The sequence below is a fragment of the Pelophylax lessonae genome (assembly GCF_965119305.1).
Source record: "Pelophylax lessonae genome assembly, chromosome: 6".
NCBI lineage: Eukaryota > Metazoa > Chordata > Amphibia > Anura > Ranidae > Pelophylax > Pelophylax lessonae.
In genome coordinates this window covers 202,567,989-202,587,926 of record NC_138773.1, presented here as the reverse complement: position 1 = coordinate 202,587,926, position 19,938 = coordinate 202,567,989, and the positions used below count along the sequence as shown (strand labels likewise).

General features: G+C 46.6%; 1 protein-coding gene across 3 annotated transcripts in view; it reads right to left on the bottom strand.

The window, feature by feature from the left end:
- Positions 1-19,938, bottom strand: part of CCNYL1 (cyclin Y like 1) — a 121,449-nt gene that overhangs the window by 43,426 nt on the left and 58,085 nt on the right. Inside the window, exons 5-6 of one of the 3 annotated variants that reach the window (XM_082262033.1) lie at positions 9,462-9,497; positions 2,840-2,891 (exon numbers count right to left, since the gene is read on the bottom strand). In XM_082262033.1, coding sequence (XP_082118159.1) covers positions 2,840-2,891; positions 9,462-9,497 — 88 coding nt within the window. The remainder of the gene's footprint in view (positions 1-2,839; positions 2,892-9,461; positions 9,498-19,938) is intronic. The other 2 variants (XM_082262034.1, XM_082262035.1) reach the window with 2 other exon arrangements.

Genomic DNA, 19,938 nt, shown 5'->3' with positions numbered 1-19,938 from the left:
GGTGGGACCGACCACTTTAAGCAGGGAATACTCATAAGGATACCGCATAGCAAAACGTTTAGGTACCACAAGAGTGCATTTTGGACAACCCACTGTTTTGTGACAATGTTGTCAAAGTAAGCGGGAAAGAGGAACACCCTCGCTGCTTTGAAGGGCCCGTGGGTGCCAAAAAATGACTGGCGCCTCCGACGCAGCATCAGCTGCATCCTTCATTTTAAAAGTTTCACGCACTGACACAATCAAGGCATCCACCAGCATCTTTTATGCGCGCTAGAGGAGCAGAGGAATCATCCCCACTATCTGAGCACTCCGTGTGTGGATTCAGACCTAGTAGAGTGACTCTTGTCCGCGGTGGCCGAAACCGAATCAGGATCTGACGAGACAGAAAAGGCAGGGGAGGGCGGGGGGCACTATATACTAAGCTCACCCAGAAACAATCAGGGGAGGGCCGCTGACTGCCATCCCCCAAAGGGGATGCCAACCAAGGGCCCATGAATGGACCATCTACTGGACCCTGCAAAAAAACATGGGGGGGGGGGTGGTGGTCGCCTTGCAAGCCCCCCTGTAGGAAGCCAGCATAATAGGAAATAGTCCCCTTAAAAAGAGGGCCGCCCGCCGTGTCGCGGACACGCAGGCAGGATACCCTGATGGTCCTGCAGCGCTAGTGCACGGATCCCAGCCAGGTAGATGCCCAAGACCAAGAAGTTTGGAAGACCCACAGTGACCAACGAAAAACTTTAGAGGGGGGGGGGGGTTTACAAAACTTCATTCAATCCCTCACTGGTGGACAGCCAGAAAATAGGAATAGGAGAGATCGGATGAGAACGGACAGACGGTCCGTTCCCATCCAATTACCCCATAGAGAACAGCAGGACCTGACAGCTGTGTCTCCACACACAGTGCGGAGACAGAGCTGCCATCCGCCTGCTCGGCGGATCGATCCCCCGCTGAGAAAAACTGAGTCCGTCTGACGGACTCCCTGTGTGAAAGGGGCTTAAGCCTCATGTGAGGTCTTTAAGAGTTTTCCTTTTTCTAATAAAAATTTTGATTTTATATTAATGCATGGTTTGAAGCATTGGTTGCCATGTATAAGTCCCAAAATGAGGTTTACTATAACATTTCTATTAAAAGGGATGATGGCAACCCCGATCCAACACTGAAGAAACCAATGCTTTAGTCAAAGAGCAGACCTTCTGCCACAGTTTCTATACATGTTCAGATGTGAGGTACAAACAAACATTTTATTAATCTGCAGATCAAGGGGAGGAGTTTGCATATGAAAAAAACCTAGCGAGGTTTTTAAAAAGAAAATGTGTTCCCATTTAGCCCTTATTTTACCTTAGAGCCCCAACTCATCCTTCCCCCTTCTCGTTATTTTCCTGGTCTTTATTGCTTTTTTTATTTTGTTTACATAATTTTATACACCAATATTTTCATTTTTCTTATTTTTTTATTGGCTTTGCTCACTAAAATTTTTCATGGCTTCCTAATAAAAAAGGAAAGAAAAAAAAAGGGGGAGGGGGGGGGGCCAAATTGGAAACAGCTTTTCAATGCTTTGTACTAGAATTATGTAGTGCCATTTAAACAGGTCAAATTATAAAATAAAAAATATATTTAATCTACGGTGACAGATTTTTTTCCCCCCCCAACACTGATCAAAGTGTGGGATTTAGTTTTGGCATTGTTTTCTGTAAAAAAAAATATTACATATTATATTATATACACACACACACACACACACACACACACACATATATACTGTATATACATATTTATTATGTGTTACATGGTTCTATTAAAGTGTAACTGAAGGCAAATGTTTTCTTTCCATTTCGGATAGAGTAAAGGGAGGGTTATAACCCGTTTCATTTTTTTGTGTCATTTTTCTGTGTCCCATTCGGGAGAATTCCCTTCACTTCCTGTTACATAGCCAGAACAAAAGTGACAGAATATCCCTCTAAAATTAGGAAATTCCAGTGTGCCACCAAGCTCACCAGAACTACTGTCCCCAATGGAATATATTTCCTCTTGATGTGCGGATGTCCACCCAAAATTTTTTTTTTTGGGGGGGGGGGGGGGGGTTTCCCCATTTGGGAGATTTTCCTTCACTTTGTCCCATAGCCAAAATCGGAAATGAGAAGTGAGGGCATTCCTGGTTGTTGTCACTAAGGTCACCAGAACTAGTGTCTCCACTGCAAGATTTCCCCTTTACTCTTCTGGTGACAACCCAAATTTGGGATTCCCTTTACGGCCACTAAGATTAACGACCACTGGGAAAATTAGAGCAGATTCATTTCCCTAACAGGGGCAAAGACAGCAATAAGAAAAACTTGGCAGGTGTTCTAATCCTTCCTCACTCAAATAAGGAGAGGGTTAAGTTATACTTTAAAATATAAGCTACTGGACTCAGGCATCAAACAACAAAAGGTTATTAATTAGTGACTGTGAGGACTACCTATTAACAAAACTAAAGTGGAGAGCCATCCAAAAGTGGACGCTCCCCTTTTTTGACCCCCCCCCAGTCAGACATCACAGGTCCCAGAATACTACGGGACCATTCACAAGGCGCAGTGCGACTCACGCATGCGCAGAAGAAAACAGGCTGGCTTCGCTTCCCGTTTCCCTTCCTAGAGATGCCGGCACATGCACCCAAAGCCAACTGAAGAATCAGTTCGGGTGAGGACATTGTGGGATCCCTGGACAGGCAAGTGTATTTTCTGAAGGAGCCTAGAATTCCTCTTAAACTAAACACATTTTATTAAGACTTTCAGAATTCTGCTTCACTCAATTAAAAAAAAAAAAAAAAAAAAAAACAACAGCCAAAGCAGCAAGAACTTACTGTTAAAGGATGTAGTTTTTCATCAAATATATCCAATGATCGATCAGAATCCCTGAAAAATAATATGCTAAGCTTAAACATACATAAAAAAATAGGAGTGTAAAAAATAAAAAAGCATGTGTCAATTAACAATGCCGGATAAGATAATTAAATACATATACATCTGAATAAATGCACATTACAACAAATTAGATAATGTGTAAAAATAAAACGTCTCCAACAAGTAAAAATAATGGGATTTTTGTACTTCATGTAAAATCCATTTCTTGGAGTTCGACAGACAGCTCTCCATAAATCATAACTACTGGGTTAGATTGCCTCCTCCAGGAGTAGGACTAGGCAAAACAAAAAAAAAACCTGCTACGCCCATGGGCCGTCCTTAACTTGGTATACATCACCCCTCTCTGCTCTAGGTAATCAGTTTAGTAGCGAGCAGTATTAGAAGTATCAGAACTCCAGAGGGGTGGGGGCTGTGTCTGTCGATGAACTCAGAGAAATTGATTTTATGGCAAGTACAAAAATCCCATTTTCGCTTTCATTCGACAGACACAGCGCTCCATAAATCAATACTACTGGGACATCCAAAAGCAGTGCCAAAAGGAAAATGAGGGGTGGGGAAAATAACCCAAGGCTAATGCCAAAGTATCTACCTTATAGAATTTTGTGAAGGTATGCAAGTGGCTGCCATGCAAACTTACAATATTAATGCTTGATGACAGAAGGCCCAAGAAGCACTCAGCGCCCGAGTAAAAATGTGCTGTGAAAGGTGGAACTTGACCTTTAATGGAATAGGACTGAGTCACCGTCTGTCTGACCCACCTGGAGATGGTAGCCGAAGAAACGGCCAGCCCTTTCCTTGGTCCATTCCTAACCACAAAAAGCGAGTCTGACCTCTGAAAGGACTGCCAGATACACCCGAATCGCACGAACCACATCCAAGGTATGCAAAGCAAATTCCTTGGAATGAGCTGGCTTGGGACACAAGGAAGGCAACACAATGTCCTCATTCAAATGGAAGTCAGACAACTTTGGGCAGGAATGATGGACAGGGACGAAGAACCACTTTAACACTATGGACCATTAAAAAAAAAGGGACAGCGACAGGATAATGCTGCCAATTCCAATACCCTGCAAGCCGAGGTAATAGCCACCAAGAATGTCACCTTCTGGGATAACGTAGGCAAGGAAATCTCCCAAATAATCTCAAATGGAGGTTTCTGGAGAACCGAAATTACTAAATTTAAATCCTATGGCGGCAAAAGAGATCGTACAGGTGGAGCCACTTGTTGAACACCCTGAATGAAGGTACAAACTTAAGAGTGCGTGGCTAGGGGTTGCTGAAAAGATTGTCAGGGCAGACACCTGGCCCCTGATGGTACTCCAGGCCAAACTTCTGATCAACCCCCTGTTGAAGAAAGGTTAGGATTCGAGCCATACCAAGAAATGTACGCTTTCCACGTACGATGGTATATCTTGCTGGAAGACGACTTCCTCGCCTTCAGAATAGTAGGGATCACTGATCCAGACAGACTTCTCTCTCTCAGAACCTGGCTTTCCATAGCCAAGCCATTAAAAACCAGCAACTGTAAAGCAGGATGATAGATCAGCCCTTGGGACAACTGGTCTTCTCTGAGAGGAAGCCCCCAAGGGATGTTTATGGCCACCAGACTGATTGGAAGATCACCACAGGAATTACAGAAGAAGCCTGAGCCGAGGATGATACTGGCCTTACTGTGGCCCTTAGACGCCTGCGGTGTCTGCCAGAGGAACCCGGGATCTCTCCACGGAACCTCAGTAGCCTTCTGTGGAACAGACTGTGTCTTGAAGGTGGATACCACCAGACTCAGAACCTGTATGCAAAATGGGAGCGAGTACTATCTGACACAGCAGCCGGTGAATCACAGCCTGCGGTTCCTGAAGTTTGTCAGGAAGTACCACCCTGCTCAGAATTATAAATCAGACCTAGGTAAATCAATTCCCTGGACAGGGATAGGGGGAACCTTAGTTAGGTTGGACATCACCTGAAGCTTTGCAGGTATTAAAACAGCACCCAGGACCTAAAAAAGGACAAGCTTTGTCCTCCTTTCTAGGTACCACCAAAAGAATCATTTTGTGGATCCCCTTGACGCTCATGAAGGAGGTCCACGAGGCCGGAAACCAGTGAAGATGTTCCCCACCCCAATAATGGGTGAGGGTAGACCTTCATGCTGAAGGGGCTTATCTGCGGGTCTGGAAAAGCTAGCTCTAGGCTTACCAGACCAAGGATGCTTTGAACCTCCCTAAGAAGATTTAAAAGAGCTATTTCCCTGATTCTGTCCCAGAAGCACAAAATAATTTAATTTTCTACGTGCTGAGAAGGAGGGCCTTCCCTTTCCTAGACTATGGCAGGAAGGTACTCTTCTCTCCCCCCCCCCCCCCCCCCCCGATACCCTTAATGTCATCCAGGGTAGCCTACAACGGGTGATTGCTTTGAAAGGGCAGATCAATGAGAGCTTTCTTAGAGGCTTGGTCTGTGGACCAATTCTTAAGCCACAGCACGCACCTAATCACCACCGCTGAAACAGAAAGTTTGGACAGCACAGGAGCTTTATCCAAAGCTGCATCACAAAAACTCCACCCACGAACCAACTAGTCTGCTAAATCAACATAAGTAGTAGGGACCTGCTCACCCCCAGGCCCTGGCGCAAAAGCTTGGCCCATTTAGTTAGGGTCTGAGACACAAGGGCTGAGGCAAAGACCGGCCGCAATGTCGAACCAGCCATAGTAAACATACTGTATGCCACAACACCTGCTTTCCCGTCAGCCGGGTCTTTAAAAGGACAGGGATTCCTCTACTGGGATCATGGTAGCTTTGTTCAACCTAGAAAACAGGAGGGTCAACCACTGATGGAATAGTCCACTTTTTAAAAAGGACTCCTCAAAAGGGTAATGTACAGCAAAACGTTTAGGGACCACAAAAGGGTAGTTTTGGTTGTTCCCATTCCTTACAGGAAAACCTGTCAAAATAAGGCACATAAGGAAACCCCTTTGGAGTGCTAGGTGACTTATGCATACCAAACGGCACAGCCACGTCCGTGGCTACATCAGCCTCATCCTCCATTTTTAAAGTCTCACGCACTGCAGTGATAAGTACGTCTACCAGCGCTTTTTAATTCACTGCTGCGAACCTGGAGGAATCATCTTCCCTATCAGATGGATCTGGGGGTGTGATATCCCCGGCGGCATCAGGCTCAGAATCAGATTAGACAGACTGAGCAGGGAAAGGCAGGGGATGCTTCCCCCTGGGACTTTTCCCACACGCCACTTCCACTCAGGACACTAAGGACTGCAGGACCACTGTCAGTGCAACCATGGGAAGCTGGGGTTCCGAGAGACCTGCCACCTCCATGAAAATGATCTTTTTGGCACCACTTAAGGATCCCCCCCAAGGCTCAGGGTATCTATCAGCAGAGAGAGAATTCAGACCTAGCATCACCAAGGACGCCTCATCTGTTCATATGTCCCGGGCACAGGAATAGGAAACTGAGGAGGAAAAGGAGCTTCGGCATCCCCACGAGGGTTCATCATCTCCCGGACTAAGGGAAAATGGCCCTGTGAAATAATCGGACCACAGAGACACAGCCGCCAACCGGAGACCATCCAGACTAATGGAAAATGTTCACCATCAGCTACAGCATGCTGCCAGGATCTTCCCAGAGCCCTCTGCAAAGGGACCCCCACCTGAAGGTAGGACACACGTTAGGGGTGACTAATGGAAAATGTTCACCATCAGCTACAGCATGCTGCCAGGATCTTCCCTGAGCACTCTGCACTGGGACCCCCCTGCACTATACCCACACTGCAAACAGTAGGGCATGCACCTAGCGGTCTCCTACACTGGGAACCCTCCAGACTACCAGGGCAGGACACTATCCAAGGACCCTTACAGAGTGGGGATAGCGGGGGGGGGGGGCCCAGGGGTCTCCGCTGCATCCTCTGCTTGGGACCCACACCAGAATCCAGGTGCAGGCAGGGGGAAAGGGAGTGGAAGAAGCCCAGCTCACTGAGGGATTTTTAGGGATGGGGGGGGGGGGGGAGTTGACTGGCCCTGGAGGTTACCTGCGTCCACCCCAAAAAGCATCCAAAAAAGGGGAGGGACGACGACGACGACTGTACTTGCCCTTCTATGGTGCAGGCAACGCTCCAAACAGAATCCTCGCCACCAAAGCAGGGGAACAGTTGGCCAAGGAACCGCTGCAACTAAGCCACAAGTCCGGTCGTATGCGACCCTGCGAGACATTTAACTAGTGGGCCAGCCTCTGTCCATGAAGCTATGTCGTGGCCGATCTAGCGCGTAGCTACGGTCTACACACGCTCGCTGGGCGGACCACTGGATCTAGATTATCCAGCCCGTCGCCCAGCCTTGCAGTTGATTGTAGATCTCCTGAGAGAAAAAAACAAAACAAAAAAAGGATGTAAGGAAGGAGAAAAAAATTGCTAAGACCAAAGATTCCTGCTGGAAGCCTAGGTCCTTACTCCTGACTGGACAGATTAAAACCGGATTAAAACCGATTACCTAGAGCAGAGAGTGGGGCTTAAACAAAAAAGCTGAGGATGGGCCATGGGCGTAGCCAGGTTTTTCTTCTGCCTACTCCTGAAGGCAATATAATCCAGTAGTTATGATTAATGCATGCTGTGTTTGTCGATGAACAAAAGAAATATAGTTTACATGAGCACACCCGGGAACATCGTATACTCTGGTAAAAAATTAAAGGCCAAGATCATCATTTGTAAAAAAACAAGTCAATGCACATAACTTTGCATGTCAAAAAAAAAAAAGAAAAGAAAAGAAAACGGGGGGGGGGGGGGGGGGAATTATTTTTTTTTTGGAGCCTGCAAAGCATTATTATAGGTGCAAGGTCAGGCTCCTGTAGATACTGACAGCTGTCTGCCTGTATCTTGATACGGGCTGATAGCAGCAGGAAGCATCAGTGATCTATGGGGGCACAGATGAGCCTGCAGGTAGTTTACTGAGAACTACAAGCCATCTGCCGTGATGGCAGACGTGACTAGTATTTAATTCACAGATCACTGAACAAATTATGTGGCTGTGTGCGCACAGTCATGTGGTTTAGAAGTTGTGGTAGTGGGTGCTGGGAGAGGATCGCCCATCCGCTGTCACAATGGGGATGAGAGGGGTGCAAGGCTGCTGCATTAGCAACATTTTACATCCTGAATACAGGTGTAACATTTTACTACATGTGAACTTAGCCTTTAAGATGCATTATGAGAGAAGCTCAGGCAGGCACTTTTGTGCTCTCTCAGTGGGAGGAACATGTGTACACAAATACTAGGTGCACAGACTGACAATCCAGCTGCTGTAAGAGGTAGCTCTATTCCAAGTACATAGCCATTTTTCTATAAAGGTTACTAGAGAATCTTAACTATTTATGTATCATTATTGGTGAACCTTATTTTTTTCAACTTAGAAATACTGTTCTATTTTTGCTCAGTAATGACATCTTTGATAAAATGCTCATATCTTAAAGGACGGGTCGGCCAAAATTGAGTACACAGGCTGGCAAATGTGAATAACCATAGGAACCTACCATATAGAGAGAAAGCAGGATCCATATGTATACTTTCGTGCATGCCCAAGCTGTCTGCTATACTGCACAGAAAGAAATATAATGGCTGCCAGTGCCAACCTCTCCTTACATGCATTTCAGCCGCCTGTTTTGCTGATCCAGTGGCTTGGATTTACAGCCCTAGAACAAGTAGGCAGATTTGGAGGGGGGGGGGGGGGGCTTGATTTCACATGCCTGTCCTGCTTTAGGTTCCTAAAATATTGAAGGTTGACACAACCAGGTAGCATATCCAGAAAAAAAAAAAAAATGAGTCCAAATATTTCTCAAGGCAGAAAGGGGCTGCCACTTTTCACAGTGGTACATTATCTGTTATGGGTTCTGCGCAGTGTCCATGGATACGAGTACAGGCTGTTCAGCCCAGTGGCATTTACAATCAGTGAAAAGTATGGGCTGTAATTGGGCATACTGCAGCTTAGGCACAGAGAAAAGCGTTTGAGGCAATGTCCTAAAATACACCTGTCCTTTTAAAAAAAGGGGAAAACTAGTGGTTCTGTGGATATTTTTCACACAAATAATTTTGTTTTGAAAAACAACTTTAGTTGTGGATTGGCTTAATTCACTGTGGATTCATTGTTTATTTTACAAAAAATCACAAAAAAGATGCCTAAAGCACTATGGGTTATCTAAAAAGGGACAGCACAGCATAAGCTGCCTTCCTTGGAGCAAGCTTTGTCCTAGTACAGGTATTTACTTTAAAAAAAAAAAAAAACACAACTAATCTGAGCTATTGACTACCTCAAACCAAGGATATTGTGGAAAGTGTGAAAGAAGTCAAACTCTACCTGCTAGCTGGATAGAGGGCCACACATTTTTCATACACTTATTTTGCTTTTTATTTTTCTTGTTAAAAATGTTAGCAATAGGTGATCAACTCTGTAAAGAAACAGAAGTGTTGAGTGCCTATATTATTCTCTGAAGCGAGTTAACCAGCGTGGCACAAACTGGTACAGGAAAGTTGCAGAACAAATCCACAGAAAGTAATTGAAATGTCATACCTGTTCTTTATATGGTAATATATTGCTAATGTAACACTGCAAAACAAGTAAAAAATATATATACATAAGTGGCATACAAAAGTATAGAATTACCCAAAAAAAAAATATATTAAATACATTAAGACAGGGCTAAGAACAAAGAGAAAAAAAAAAGTCCTGCTAAGTTTAGTACCTATTAAGTTTAAATGTAATTTTAATAGAAAAGGGTTGATCGACTATTGAATTTGTATTGCCGTTTCTCTCTCCACCCAGGAGATTTTTCAGTTTGTGTGGTCACATGGGCAGGCAGTTAAGAACATTTGGTCAGTGGACATGCAGACAAAATGTATAATTCAAAAAAGGTTCATATCCATCAACACCATCAAAAGCTGAAAAGGGGATTTTTGATACCTTATAAAACTATTTTCTTGTACAGGTCAGACTCTTAGACATTGGGTTATATTCGGCCACCTTCAGGTGCTTGTACACCATCAAACAGAACTTTGGAACTACCCATTTAAGTCTTCCTACCCGCACTGATCCAAAATTTGTAACAAGCAATAAAAAAAAAAAAAAAAAAAAGGAAAAAAACGCCAGGACGGGGGGCGGTTTTTCCTGTACTCTATACAGAGAAAAGGATTTTACTGTATACACAGACAAGGATTTTACAAGCTAGTCAAAATCCCATTTTCCTACTCTGAACAGTACACAACACAAGTTCCTAAAAATCAGAAACAGAAGTCCTAAGCAATAAAACTGAGAAGTGAAAAACACAGGAAACAGGCCAACTATAAATAAAAAGGGAACTTGGACCTCAACTCAAAGAGAAGCCTGAAGCATCTTATGACCAAGGCTGGGGTTCAGTAGGGTCTGAACATCCACCTAGTAAAACTTCACAAAAGGCATGAGCCGAAGGCAAGGCTAGGTGTAGGCAAATACCAGAGGCACTAAGAGACCTAAAAAAGAGGAACCCTGTGTTCAAAGTATAATCTTTAGTGTTGGCCTGCCTAATCCGCCTAAAAATTGTGAATGAGCTGCAGGGAACCCCTGTGAAAGCCCTCAAGCAGGACAAAAGGGAGTATATAACAGATAGAGGGAATAGCCAAGAGGTAAACCCGCACTGCACACAGCTTGTTGGAACATCAGACAGGAAGCCTCTTATGATGTTTAGGAACAGGACAATGCCCTGAAATACAGTGGAAGGAAGAAACCACCTTGGGGAGGAAAGGGTCCGATGCCTAAAAACCACCTTTTCCATATGAACAAGGAAAGGTTTTCTACAAGACAGAACCTACAACTCTGAGAAACGTCATGCGGACAAGATAGCCATGAGAAAGCCCACCTTATCTATAAAAAAGGTCAGCCAATGGAATATCCCAAACCTCCAGAAGGGAGAATCTGTATGGCTAAAAAGACGATTAAGATCCCATATCAACACTGGGGAACGAATTGGGGGGGGGGGGGGGGTTGGATATTGTATGTTATTCTTTAAAAGTGTAGGAATAGACATGTTAGAAAGACCCCACTACCAAAAGGTAGACAAGCCACCAAAGCCAGCAATTGTGAAGCCGAATAGTAGACCAGCCCCTGACAACAGGTCAGGCAGAGCTTTGGGGAGGTAAAGCCATTCCCCAGGATCCAGACACAGACCACAAACGTCTACCTGCCAATTGTCTATTTCTGGAATGTAGATAAAAAGGAGGAATTCTAACTTGACTGCAAATTACCCACAAATTAATGGCCAGAAGTACTTCAAGTGTCTGCAACTTCTGCCATACGTTGACAGAGAGGCCTGGGTAGAGTGTTCCTTCCAAGAGATTGTCCACATACCACACAATGTGAATTTCGTGAAACTGCAGCAGTGCTAGAACAGGGGCCACTACATTGGTGAAGGGCCAGGGGGATAATGGAAAGGCAAAAAAGGGAAGATCCACAAACCGGAAATGCTGCTCACGGTTTCTGCAAAGTGCAGGGACCCCTGATGCAGAGAATTGATGCAATTACAGACGGGACTGATTCCTATAAGGCAGTCATGTCCAAAGTCCAGCCCGTGGGCCAGTTGCGGCCCGTCCTTTAATTTCATACAGCCCCCAGAGACACCGCTGATCAATGTCTCTCTCTGAGACATGGCACATCCCCGCCCCTGATGTGATGGCTCCGGGGCGGGGCCTCTGGCCTCCCTCAGCAGCTCTGCTCTATGTGCCTGGCGCCGCCCACAACTGCGTGGGAGTGCAGAAGGAATTTGAAATCTGCATTCCTTCTCTCCTTCACCGCACAGCCACCTGTAGAAGCTGTGTGGAGCTGACCGAGGAGGTGTCATCGTTTCTACTGCCTGTCTAAGTGTGGGGAAAAGTAACAGTGCGTGTTATACGCCGATGTAAAAAAAAAAAAAAAAAAAAAAGTCCAGGAAGCAGCGCTGAGAAGTAGAAGGGGCAGGCGGCGCCGAGGAGAAAGAAGGAAGGACGCGCTGTCATCGGAAGTCCCGCCTCCTATGCCGACATCTATCATAGGCGCCGGGACTTCCGATGACAGCGCGTCCCTTCTCCTCTGCCCCGCCCGCCTTCTACCTCTCGGCGCTGCTTCCTGAACTTTAAAAGCGAGTCGGATAGTGTCAATGGCGCTTGCGAGGCTGCATGTATGGGCACTGCGCTGGCGAGGCTGCATGTATGGGCACTGCGCTGGCGAGGCTGCATGTATGGGCACTGCGCTGGCGAGGCTGCATGTATGGGCACTGCGCTGATGATTGTATTTAATTTTAAATGTCAGGCAAAATGGTCGGCCCTCACACGTGTTCACTTCATCAAGTCGGGCCCTCTTTGAAAAAAGTTTGGACACCACTGCTATAAGGGAACTAGAACAATCCCTCCCAAAGTATGAAGTTGCTGCAAGGCAGTGTGAAAATCTAAAATCTTAATGAAGAGGGAAGATTTTAGGGTGGGAAGATGGCAAAGACTGAAATTACAGTCTGTACCCATGAAACACCATTGTATTTGAATCTGAATATCTAAAATGCCCGGAGTCCAGGTGACTGAGAAGGCAAAGACATCCACAACCTTAGAGAAGAGCAGCCCTTGATTAAACTGTGGGCTTGGAACCAGACTTACCTGGCTTCAAAGTTCAGGACTTGTGACAGAACTGTTGATAATTTGTTCAAGGGGAGCACTGTCAGGGACAAAATGAGCCCTTCTAAAACTTGGTAGTGACAGACTATGGGGATTTTCACCTTCTTGCTAGGTAACATGTCTTGCCACCAATGACTTACTCAAAAAAGGTATTTAAATACATTTCGAAGAGTCGTTCCTTGTCATAAAGATTCCTTTCTAGGCACTTTTTGCAGATCACCTTTGTAGGCCAGGACTGCCGCCAAAAAATCTTTCACATTTGGACTGTCATAGGAACCATTTGACAATTGTGACAGAGAATGCCAAACATACATAATTGTAAAAGCCTGCTGGGATGAGTCCAAACTTTTGGAGGCCTAAGGGATCTGTAAGGATCATTCGAGGGTCATGTGCCATACACTTGGACTAGTCTTCAAGAGAGTGATAAATGGCCACAGAGACCACTCTCCGGCTCATAGCCAAGGCAAAAAAAAAAGCAACGGAGGCATTGAAGAGGCCCATTCAACCTTTTGCACACGAGGTACTTAAAAGTTCAAAATGTTCTCTAACAGAACTGTCAGGGATTTGCTGAGGCAAGAAATAGCTGGAGCCACCACAAGAGAAAAAAAAAAAAAAAAAAAAAAAAAAGAATACTTTGTGATAAGATTCCTCAAACAGGGCACTGCTGAACAAAATACTTTGGAGAGACACAGGTAACCTTAGGATCTGTGGGCAGTTCCCAATGTAAGAATCTCAACAGTGGGGCGCTAAACAATTAAAGATGAAAGAGTATGTGCTGATAAAAACATGGAACAATGAGCTAGTAGTATCTCGCATATCGAATACAAACAATATATATTAATATTGTGAAACAAATTAGGTCAAGTGAAGACCTAATGTATATACATGTAACATCTGGTGTCAATATCCATATACAGCAAATGGTAACACATTGGATCATGTGCAAGTAAATAGCCAAACATGTCTAAGAGGGTCTGAGATAATGAAACGTATATTATGCCAAAAGTGGAATTACTGTAATTCACACCAGTGCATACATACACAGTATATTGTATATATAATTTTTTTTTTTAACACACATGGATTATGACCCCCTGCAAATAGTTGTCATAAAAGGCTGCATTATCAAAAGCCCCACTGGTAGCATGGTGGAGCTGGTCCCCTTGGAGAGTGGCTGGTCTCATTTACCAGGAACACAGGGAGGAATCTATGTCTTGGAAACTAGAAGTTCATTTGCTTGTAGTGTTATTGGTTTAATTATATGCAAGTGCAAGAGTCATTAATTGGGAGTGCTTTTTTTTTATTTTATTATATATTGGTTAATGAGAGCCGATTAATGGTTTAAGAGGAGTTGGTGCAATCGCTTTGGGAGGTGGGGAGCTGGTCTCCCTGGAGTGGCTGGTCTCGTTTACCGGGACTACAGGGAGGAATCTATAGGTCATTCATGCGAACGATGGAACTTTTGATATAACAGCCTTTTGTGACCAATCTTTACAGGGGGGACATAATCCCTGGTAATCAAATGGGTGTGCAGCGCAGCCATAGGATATGTTTCATTATCACACGGACACTTGGGACTTGTTTGGTTGTTCACTTGAACATGCTACACTATCTTTAATAACTATTTAGCGCAAAATTTCTTATATATTCATAACAGTTATCAGGGTATTGTGTTTGGCAGATTAGTGGTTTGGGTCCGAAATGCAGAGCTTTCCTCTTCTACAGGTTCCAACTGTATGAACCAGGACCATCATAACCACAACGTTTGTAAGTTTGGGAGAAATAAAGGCCGAATTCCCCATCCCTGCCAGGAGTCTGTGTCCTACACCTATGATTCCAGTTCCCTCTCAGTATCCAAGAGCAAATAGAGTTCAAAAGAGTTTTAGTAGGAGCACCAGCTGTGGGCACCCATGCCCTTTGCTTCTAGCAGTTTCTTTAAAGTTTATACCTTCCCCATAAGCTTTACAAAGGACACTGAAAATTCCTCTCTAGGTAAAGAGGGATAAGGAGTAACCAACTGGTTAAGAGCGGACACCAAGGATAGGAGAGATAGGTAAAAAGTGCCTGAAACTCCGGTATCTGGGGAATCCTAAATCACAATTTCAAGACATTGTGTGCTGGCCTGCCCTCCAGTTCCAATGCCCACGTGGCTGATGTAGGTCATGTGTGCGACATGATCCCTTAAGGGGAACATGCAACCTATGCTGTGTGGAGAAGGGTTGCAGCCAACCATGAACAGCCTGCTGAAAGCATGTGTCCAAAATGGTGCCCACAGCAGAGTGAGAACAAGGAGCTACCTCTGTAGATGGGACCTAGTACACTGCACATTTTACAGCTCAACTGAGTTTCCCCATGTGTCGCAGCACTCCAGGGCTGCTGCAACACAATGTCCCAGTAAATAGAAAAATTGGATTTTTTACTTACTGTAAAATCTATTTCTTTGATGTTCACTGAAGGACACAGCTTCTTCTCTTCTTGACCATTGGGTTAAACTGCCACCTACAGGAGTAGGACACTAGGCAGAAAAAAACTTAAACCTATGGGCAGTCCCAGGTGGCATACTCCCCCTCTCTGCTATAGGTATTCTGTTTTGTTGCAAGCAGTGTCAGAATTAATACAACTCCATAGAGAGGTGGGTGCTGTGTCCGTCAATGAACATCAGAGAAATTGATTTTCCGGTAAGACAAAAATCCCATTTTCGCTTTCGTTCATTGACGGACATAGCTTATCTTCTTGACCATTGTGACATCCCAAAGCAGTGTCAAACATGAGGGGTTGGAAAAGCAAGAAAAAATTCCCAGGGCTAAACCATAGCCAACCAGGTAACAGGAGCTCAACCAAAACTGGAGCCCACCAGAAAACATTACACCCCCCAAAGAGAACAAGCCCCCTGCAAAACCTTGAGGCCAAAAAGAGGCATCCGTAGATGCCAAACACATCCACTCTTAAGATTTTGTGAAAGTGTGCACAATGACCAAGTAGCCACCTTGCACACCTGTGTCACTGACGCCTGATGACGAAAGGCCCAAGAAGCACTGAGCGCCTGCGTAGAGCACACCTTCACAGGGAAAAAAGGAACCTGACCCTTATACGAGTAGGCCCGAGTCACGTCGGACGCATCTAGAAATGGTCGCAGAAGAAGCGGATAGTCATTTTCGAGGCCCATCCGTAACCACAGTGAGTCTGACTTTCTAAAAGGCTCGAGCTAGGTACACCCGAATAGTCCGAATCACATCCAGGGAATGCAACAATGTTTTGGCCTGGGACACATTGAAGGCAACACAATGTCCTCATTCAGATGGAAATCGGAGACCACCTTTGGAAGGAATGACAGACAGGGGAGAAGAACGACATTCTTTATGGACCACCAAATAAGGGGAGCGACAAGACAACGCCGCCAATTCTGACACCCTGCGCGCAGAGGTGATAGCCACCAAAAAGGCCACCTTCAGGGATAGCGTAAGCAGGGGAAACTCACAAATATTTTCAAAGGAAGGCTTCTGTAGAGCTGAAAGCACTAAGTTGAGATCCCAAGGCAGTAGTGGGGAGCGCACTGGTGGAGTCAAATGTCGAACCCCCTAAATAAAAGCACGCACCAGGGGGTGCGTGACCAAGGGTCGTTGAAAGAAGACCGCCAAGGCCGACACCCGACCCTTAAATGGTACTCTAGGCCAATTTCTGCTCAACCCTCCATTGAAGGAAGGTCAAGACTCGAGCCACAGAAAGAGCGAGGGTGAACACCACAGGAAATGTACGCTTTTCATGTACGATGGTAGATCTTAGAAGTAGACTTCCTAGCCCTCAGTGTGGGAATCACCGATCCAGACAGACCTCAATCCTTCTGCACCTGGTTTTGAACAGCCAGGCCACTAAACCCAGTGACTAAAACAGGATGGAAGATCGGCCCTTGGGACAGCAGATCCTCCCTGAGAGCTAGAATGACCGGAATTCCTTCTGCCTCGATCCTGGACAAGAGTCAGAAGCTTGAGAGGGAAGGCGTAATCAGAAGATACTGGCCCCAGGGGGCCACCTGTGCATCTCTGGCGTTCGCTAGCGGATCCTGTGATTGTGCCACAAACCTGTGCACCTTCCTGTTGAGCCGAGACACCAACAGATCCACCTCAGGGGTGCCCCACCGGAAACACAGCTGATGAAACACCTCTGGATGAAGGGACCACTCCCCTTAGTCCAACGCTTGCCGACTGGGATAATCCACCTGACAATTTTCCACCCCTGAAATGTGTATACGGTGGGGAGGGCCGGAAAGAAACGCTCTGCCCACTGAAGAATGCCGGCTACCTCTAGAGCTGCCAATACATTTCTTGTTCCACCCTGGAGATTGACATAAGCCACGGCCATGGCCTTGTCAGATTGGATTCACATCAGACACCCCTGAAGGCGATCTGTCTAGTTCAATCAATCAGAGCAATCAGAGTTCCAGTACACTGATCAGGAGTCTGGACTCTTCCAGTGTCCAAACTCCCTGAGCCGAGGTCCGACCCTCTCCACCCAGACAGACTGGCATCCGTTGTGACCAGTGTTCAATACAGGGGGAGAATTTTTTTCTCAGGCCAAGAGCTGGAGAGTGAAGTCACCAGATCAGAGACCCTTTTGTGTTTTTCGGTTCAGCCAGAATAGATTGTCCCATTTGGCCAAGATCTCCCTTTGCAGGGAAAATTCGTATGGAAATGTGCAAACGGGACCATGCAAGTCCAGAGGGACGACTACCTGCTGGACAGCAAGAGATGAATCGCACCAGAGGGAGGAGCGCTGGCTCGAGCCGAGACCAGAGGGAGGAGCGCTGGCTCGAGCCGAGACCAGAGGGAGGAGCGCTGGCTCGAGCCGAGACCAGAGGGAGGAGCGCTGGCTCGAGCCGAGACCAGAGGGAGGAGCGCTGGCTCGAGCCGAGACCAGAGGGAGGAGCGCTGGCTCGAGCCGAGACCAGAGGGAGGAGCGCTGGCTCGAGCCGAGACCAGAGGGAGGAGCGCTGGCTCGAGCAGAGACCAGAGGGAGGAGCGCTGGCTCGAGCAGAGACCAGAGGGAAGAGCGCTGGCTCGAGCAGAGACCAGAGGGAGGAGCGCTGGCTCGAGCAGAGACCAGAGGGAGGAGCGCTGGCTCGAGCAGAGACCAGAGGGAGGAGCGCTGGCTCGAGCAGAGACCAGAGGGAGGAGCGCTGGCTCGAGCAGAGACCAGAGGGAGGAACGCTGGCTCGAGCCGAGTACAGAGGAAGGAACGCTGGCTCGAGCCGAGTACAGAGGAAGGAACGCTGGCTCGAGCCGAGTACAGAGGAAGGAACGCTGGCTCGAGCCGAGTACAGAGGAAGGAACGCTGGCTCGAGCCGAGTACAGAGGAAGGAACGCTGGCTCGAGCCGAGTACAGAGGAAGGAACGCTGGCTCGAGCCGAGTACAGAGGAAGGAACGCTGGCTCGAGCCGAGTACAGAGGAAGGAACGCTGGCTCGAGCCGAGTACAGAGGAAGGAACGCTGGCTCGAGCCGAGTACAGAGGAAGGAACGCTGACTCGAGCCGAGTACAGAGGAAGGAACGCTGGCTCAAGCCGAGTACAGATTCAGACCCAGATAGTCCAGTTTCAGACTTCTGAAAATCCAGAAGCCAGCTGAACTCCTTCAGAGTCTGTATAGTGATGCCCATGTTGTCCATCAGAGCAGTAGGAGACTCTGCTCGCAAGAGAAGGTCGTCCAGGTAGCCCAGCACTGGAGCCAACACCTTTGTGAAGGCCCGAGGAGCACCAAAAGGTAAACGCCACAAACTGATAAAGTTCTTCTCCCACGGAAGCCAGAGGAAACATTGGTGACAGACACACATTGGAATGTGTAAGTAAGCATCCTTGAGGTTGATAAAGGCAAGTAAATCCCCCTGATGCAAGGACGCCACCACCGTGCAAACAGACTTTATTCTGAACTACTGAACATGCACAAAGCAGTTCAAGGCCTTGAGACCCAGAATTGGGACACACCTTGCCTTCTTTCTTCAGGACCATGAACAGGTTTGAATAAAACCGCTGAAAACGTTCCAGAGTTGGAACCGGAACAATATCCCTTTGAAGTAACAAAGAAGGCTTGCAATTGGTCCAGGAACAGATGCACATTGGAAGGAAAGAAGCTCTCTCTGGAGGACAAGAATTAAACTATTTTATAGCCAAACCATATCACTTCGTGGAACCAATTGTCTTGCACCAAGGAGGTCCACGGGATCGGAAACCTGCGAAGACATCCCCCCCCACCCCAGGCATGGTACATACAGTTCATACAGAAGGAGCATTGTCTACGAGACTGGAGAAACTCGCTTTGGACTTGCCAGATCAAGATTGCTTGGATCCTCCTGAAGAGGCCTTGAAAGGCTTTAAACCCTTGTCAGCCGAACCTGAGGGACGAAAAAATGTCCTGTGAGCCGAGAAGGATGGGCCACTCCTGCAATGAGGTTCCTTACCCTTACTAGCCTGCGGGAGAAAGGTGCTCTTTCCCCCCCTGAGAGACTCTTAATGTCATCCAGGGCAGCTCCAAACAGGTGATCTCCTTGAAAAGGAAGATGAGTGCAGGCTTTTTTTTTTTTAGGTCTGGTGTGCAGACCAACATTTGAGACACAAAACACGCCCCTAGAAATCAGGGGAACAGCATCCAAAGAGGCATCACAGATAAACTGCAGCCCCTGGACAAACTGGTCTACCAGCTCCGCAAAGGCAGGGGGGAGCTGCTCACCCTCCAGGTCACGACGTAAAAGCTTAGCCCGCTTCAGCTGCCCATCTCAGGTGTGGGCAGCTGAAGCCGGAGCATCCTCTTCGGTGGCGTTGGGGGAGTCCCAGAATGCCCTGCACCGGCCCTACTCGTCACTTCCGATGCAGGCGCGTCATCCCTGCACAGCTATTAGGCATGCCCAGAAGATGTTCAGCAGGGAATAACGCGCCTGCACCGGAAGTGACGTGCAGGGCCGGAGGAGGCGCATTGATTCCTTTGATCGATGACGTTCATCTCCCAGGAGTCAATGCAAGCAGGAAGTGACGTTGGCGGCCGTATCCACAGAGGGAGGAAGAGGAAGGAAGGTAAGTATATTTTCTTTAAAAACAAGGTAAGTGAAAAAAAAGAATTGTAATTATCCAATTGTTTTTCAGGTAGAAAAAAGCAAGCGGAGGGTTTAAAGTACATTTTGAGGGGAGTTTGAGAAACTCCGCTTTAAAAGCCGATTCTTCTCCCGGAATCATGGTTGCTCTATTTAACCTGGAAATCAGGGGATCCACCACCGGGGAACAGTCCACTTCTAAAGGAGGGACTCTTCAAATGGGTACCTCATTGCAAATTGCTTAGGGACCACAAAAAAGGACGTTTTGGACGTTCCCACTCTCTTGTGAAAAATCTGTCAA